The sequence below is a fragment of the Lactuca serriola genome, chromosome 8 (assembly GCF_051521515.1).
Source record: "Lactuca serriola cultivar US96UC23 chromosome 8, Lser_US96UC23_V15, whole genome shotgun sequence".
Lineage (NCBI taxonomy): Eukaryota > Viridiplantae > Streptophyta > Magnoliopsida > Asterales > Asteraceae > Lactuca > Lactuca serriola.
Genome location: NC_136415.1, coordinates 280,910,179 through 280,916,412, shown reverse-complemented (window position 1 = coordinate 280,916,412; position 6,234 = coordinate 280,910,179). Strand labels below are relative to the sequence as shown.

General features: G+C 37.5%; 1 protein-coding gene across 1 annotated transcript in view; it reads right to left on the bottom strand.

Annotated features, from left to right (window-relative positions):
• Positions 1-5,532: 5,532 nt before the first annotated feature.
• Positions 5,533-6,234, bottom strand: part of LOC145068462 (myb-related protein 315-like) — a 3,944-nt gene continuing 3,242 nt past the window's right edge. The window contains exon 3 of the mRNA XM_079015430.1: positions 5,533-6,106. Within this exon, the coding sequence (XP_078871556.1) occupies positions 5,701-6,106 (406 nt within the window). The 3' untranslated portion in view covers positions 5,533-5,700. The remainder of the gene's footprint in view (positions 6,107-6,234) is intronic.

Genomic DNA, 6,234 nt, shown 5'->3' with positions numbered 1-6,234 from the left:
GTTCTTGAGAATTATCAATAGTTGGAACAAGTGCAGAACGTTTATTTTTCCACCCAGCGATGACTCGCCGAGTGCAATTAACCAACTCGACGAGTCGCAATATATACTTACACTTTCGAGGCTTTCCGCGACTATACTCGACGAGTCACTTATCTTTATACCAAGAAGACTACTGATTCGATGTTGTTGGACATACCACTTGACCATTTATTTTTTCTGATCAATTCTTGAAGATTTTACAGTATTTTTCCTGCATATTTGGAGCTGCCCACATGCGATTTGACACCCAAGACATGGATGATCTGTTCCCATGTCTAAAGTCAATTGAAGATGGAGTTAAAGAGAAGAGATATCAACCTAGCGACTGCTACCCCAGGGGAGTTTGTTCCAATTCTCTATATATTTTATATTTTTATTTTTGCATGATATGCAATGAGGACATTGCATAAAATAAGTGTGGGGTAGGGGGTTGGTTAATTTCTAGTAAATTGAGAATCTTAATATCCTAATTTAGGTCTATTTTAAAATTTTTTGCATTCTTGAATACCAAAAATGTGACTTAGGAATTAATTTAGAAAATTTTGGTAAAAAGTAATTAGGATTCCATGTTAGAATTGTGTTGATGATTGCATGAAAACCCAAATGTTTAGTTGATCCTATATACGTTATAATGCATTTGTGGTGCCCTTATTCTAGTGAAATCATGGGACAAAAACACGACCTTGCTTAGCCCGAAGGATGCAATATGTTTAGCATCGTGTACCAGAAATGTATCTAGGAAAATTATTATCGTTATCCAATAAAGGTTGAAGTTGAGAGCCCCTGCTTAAGCATGTAGGGTTTTGAGTGAAAAAAGTGAGGTACATGTTAAAAAAAGAGAGAGAATTGAAAGAAAAGTTTGAAGAATTTTGGAGCAACAAAAGTGAAGATCAAAAGATCAAAATTCCAAGTGTTCAAAAATTGAAGATACCAAAAATCAAATCAAACAAGGTGGTGAATTCACAAGAATCAAAGATAAAATTATCAAGGAGGTGAAGAATTCCAAAGAGCTCCAATGTGGTATCATAAATTGTAATTCTAGATTATGTATGCTTGGGTTGCTCAACTAAAAATACCTTGAGGATAGGAGGTTTTCTGCGGATGGATTCGGAGGGATGCATAAAATGAGCATTGTTCGGGATAAGTGGGCAAATGTTTATGAGGATTGTGAGTATTTGGAGTATGGGGAGTTATTAGGAAAAATTTTTAGACACAACTGCATGCGTTGCGGTCTTGGCATAATGGCTGGGTTGGATTGGAGTTGTCCTATGTGATTCTAATGTGCTAAAATTCAGTTTTGCTTGGGGGCAAGCAAAATTCAAGTGTGGGGTATTTTGATATTTGCATATTTAGCCTCATAATAAGTATAGATTTTTATCATTTATTAGCTAATTTATTGCATATCATGGACAAAAGATACTTAAAAGTGTTTGAATTGTGTTTTCAGTCCAAAAGCGAAGCTCGGAAGCAAAAGGAAGCAGGAGAAGCGGTTGGGAGCTCGAGAGTTGAACAAAGAAGAAAAACACTAAAAATACAAGGGACTCGGCGAGTAGGGTCGACTACTCGACGAGTAGCGTCGAAGATTCGAGAGGATAAAGACTCCGTGACTTACCATGGGAATTAAGGGGTGGACTCGGCGAGTCGGTCATGAACTCGACGAGTCGGTTCGAATCTATAAAAACAGTTGTCCAGATCGATATAAGGTATTCTGGAACCCTTGGGGAGAAGCAAGCTGCGAATCAGAGCCAGGAGAGATCTGAAGAACGAAGATACAACCTAGAATTCAATTCCAAAGGAGATTTGAGGAAAATTCTCATCATTCTACTTACTCTATTGTTTTCAATCATGGTTAGACAATTAGAATTCATTTTATTGCTGTTAATTACCTTAATCATGAGCTAAAACTCTTAAGCTTCTGTTTGGGGATACGAAATTGAGACTATGGTTTGATTATTGATAGGATTAATTCAATATTGGTGATTTTGTTGATTTTAGCTTGTTAAAGAACCTTGTGTGTGAATGATAACTATTTTTCTATTGATAGGAAGATAATTAAATAGTATGAACATCTTTTAATTCTCAACCTCATATGTTTATGTGACCACTTTATCATATGTCTAGGAATAACGAACGTGAAACTAGAATTAATGGACAATTAGGTAAATTCATGGGTGAGCTTGTTTGATGACCATCAACAAGAGGTTAACTAAAGGACCAAATTAGTTAGCTATTACAAGTCTAAATTAACCCGAATAAATAATCTAGTGAATTAAATTAAATTAGACAACTGATCGCTATTTGACTTAGTTTGTTCTCTAAGGATTAGTGCAGTGAACGCAAAGCTAATCACTTGAATCGGTAGCTAATTGAAGAATTAATCCATTGCACTATTATCATAATATCAACCATATGATCAATTGAGTTGAACTAAACAGAAGTCCTTCTCGTTATTGAATATAGTTAAATCTTTGCTTTTCTAGTTTTTAGTTTAAGTGATAGTTAGTAAGTTTCTAGTCTTGTAAAACTAGAGAAAACCCCTACTTATTATTTAATTTAGATAAAATTAGTCTTTAGTTTTAATTTACCGTTCCTTGTGTTCGATACCCTGCTTATTTAGCCGTACCACAATTGATAGGTCCACTGCCTTTGTGTGCTCATTTTATAATTAAAAGTAGGTTTAAAACTAGTTGAGTTCACACACATCATGGTTGGAAGAGGATTGCAGAGTGTCAGGCGTTACCTTGAGCACACAATGATCCTAATAGACACATATAGACATGTATGTGTATGAATTTTGTGTATAGATGACTAAATTAGAAGGGTAACACCCTTATTGGCTAGGAAACTCTAAGATTTGTGGGATACAATCACATATGATTGCATAACTAGGGTGTACGGCCACCCTATTGAGTTTACGGTCAAAGTGGCTCACGGTTTCATGGGTTCACAGTCCCATGTGTTTAGGTGTAATGACCTTACGGTCATGGGGTTTACGGTCTAAGGAGATACACTAGACTGTAAACTCCTTTTGTTCATGGGAAAGTGATGATTTCAAGGCAAAACACAAGAATCCTAGCTAGATATAAGTATAAGAGGATGATACTTACGATTTGAAGGCAAATGGGGGGTGTTTTCGGCCTAAAATACCAAGGTGTTCTTGATGTTCTTGAGGATCTTGAAGATCTACACTCAAAAATGGAATCCATGGATGAATCAAAAGTGAATCATGGATATAGGAAGGATTAACACACAATATAAGGAATCACTTACTTGTTCTTGAAGATTTGGAAGCAAAAGTTTATGCTTTTTGAGAGAGAATTGGTTTCAAGACTTAGAAGAGGGAAAAGAATGGCTGAAGTGATCATCTCCTATATATATATATATATATATATATATATATATATATATATATATATATATATATAGGGATGGGTTTAAGGTCACCTTGACCGTAAACTCACAGGTATCGACCGTAAACTCCCTTTTGAGGAGGTTTACGGTTTCTAAGCAAGTTAGAATTTGGGCTGCTATTTGTAATCGCTTACACTTTTGATATACTAGGGTTAGAACTCTCAAAACAGGTTCCAAACAGTGATAACTGGAAGCAAAATGAGTTTAACATTGATAGGTTTAATTGATTAAACAAGCTTGGAAATTTCAGGTTGTCACACATGGTACTGGAGATCACCCTTATACTCCCCCCCCCTAAAAAAATAAACAAAAACCATCTCAAGGGATAACACCCTTTCGATGCCTACGAATACAAACAACAAATGAATTAGCAACCCCCTTGCGTCTTCCAGAAAAGTAAAAAAAAGGAGGGGTAGGAGAAGAGAACCTACCATACCTCTCCACGTAGAACTTGGACATCATCCCCTGGGCCCGCCATGTGGTGCTCATTCCCACTGCCGCCAGGATGCAATCCTCCCAATCCTCACCAGAAATGTAGATATTCTTCAATGCCTGCGCCATGGTCAAACTGGGATCCCATAGTTGTGGCGTCGGGTTAGAGAAGGTGGTCCCTCGGGAATAACATGAACTAACTAGGTTGCTATTAACCCACAACCACTTATCCCGCCAGTTCTTCTTGATGATCAATGTGTGGATGTTTTTCCTCTAAGAGAAGGTATGAGCATCGGACTGTGTGGAAGAGTTAAAATAAGCCTTGAACACCCAGAATTGGGGAAGAACACCAAGGGATCGACAAGCCAGTTCGAACCCCACAATCTTGTTTATAGCGTTCGTGGTCAAAACGTCAACAAAGAAGTCGTACTAATGCATGATTTTATCAAAGAAAGTAGTCGTCTACAACCGCAACCCCGCTTCAAAGATTGGGACTGGGACTCTGGCTTTTGGTAGCGGCCGACTGATGATGACCCCCTTTCTCAGAAACTACACTCCATGATCCGACATGAAACAAAAGCGACATTGCAAAGCCTCAAACTCTTCTGGTGTCGGCTCAATTCCAGATCGTGGTGTTGTCGTTGTTTTTTTAGTGCAAAAACGAGAAAGACGAGAGAGAGTAAGCAAAGAGCAGTCGGAAGCAGTTGAGAACGAAAGAGTAAAGAGAAAAAATTGTTCCTGATAAGGATGGTTAAAATGAGGAGCAAGAATATCGACCCGTCTCAATGATGAAACCTCCTGTGTTGACAGATCCATCACATCAGCAAATGTCCAGACCATCTCCAATGAACACGTGTCCTAATCAAGGCTAGAACAACTCAGCTACGCTACGCCAATGCAAATGTCTACTAGCGTAGGGGACTTGTTAACGTATCCCTCTAGGAATACGTTAAAGATGACATAACTGCTATATTTAGGATGACCTATTTCATGGTTGCTACCCGGCCTAGTACCTGACCCAGGTCCTCGCCCTCGTGGTCTCATACTAGGACCTTTGTACTTGGCACTCTCGCACCCAAGTCCAATCCCAGACAATGATCTCCGGTCTATAATAAGCCAAAACATAGTTGTTCACTTCCCAGGGAGACAAGTGTAACGCTTAGAGTGTTGCCCTTTGTCTCCTCTACACCAATAGCAGATGATCACTAGTGGTCTATGATCCACTAATGGGACTCCTCCATGTCCTGTCGGCCTAGACGGGACAAATGATATTGTTGGGATCATGCTCAGAAGAAGATATGTCTAAAAATGGATCCTTCTCCTCCAGAGGAAGGGGTCGCTTTCTTCTTACCAAAACCCTAATCTCCATATTCTCACACATACACTCATACTAACTAAACCATTGGAGTTTCGTCTATGTACTACCATCCGGACGTCCACTAACGTTACTTCTTCATTATTGTGATTACATGGCTTAACCCAGTCAGAACCACCACGAGACGGAATTAAGCCTCGAGCACATATCACAACAAGAGTAAAATATTAGGACTATTATAGAGATTTCCCTTAATTTAATAACCACGATGGGTAAATTTGACTCGTTTCATTGTTGTTAATGGGTTTTGAGCTTTACCAATAACACATTTAAGATAAAATATAATCAAAACACTTCATTTTAATTTCAAAATACATGTAACATTAATTATAGTTTATGATGATTCTTAATTTTGTTTTTGAACATCAAACAATAATTAAATAATAAGTCTAATGTCTAAACAATATATTATTTAAGAACAATAAATTACATGTTTTCTGGAATCAATGAAACCCTAGCCTTGGATCATTGAACACATCCCAATGAAATCCTGGGCTATCAATCCAGTTTTGTGGCAATTCTAATTCAAATGAAGTGTTCAAAGATTCAAGTTGATGATTATGTGACATCATCATCAATCCAATGTCTTCCATTGTTGTTGAAGTTTTATCGGTTATGATGTTTGTTTTTTCGTCTTTGATCTTGTAGTTACTGAAAATGTTATTAGAAGAAGTGGATTCGCCGTTCTCCCTTTTGATAGTCATGTCTGTATCATGATGTTGCTCAATTGGGGTATGTGTACGATGGTCTAATCCCAAGAACTTCATCTTCTTCTTGATTCGGGTATTCCAATGGTTTTTGATCTCGTTATCAGTACGGCCTGGGAATTGAGCTGCTATTTTTGACCACCTAATACCAGAGAAAACTATTAGTAAATAGGTTATATTACAACTTAAACTTTATTGCATACACATAACAATAATAATCACATGAAGCGAAAAAGTGTTTTGCAGTTTGAAAATATGTTTATACCACGA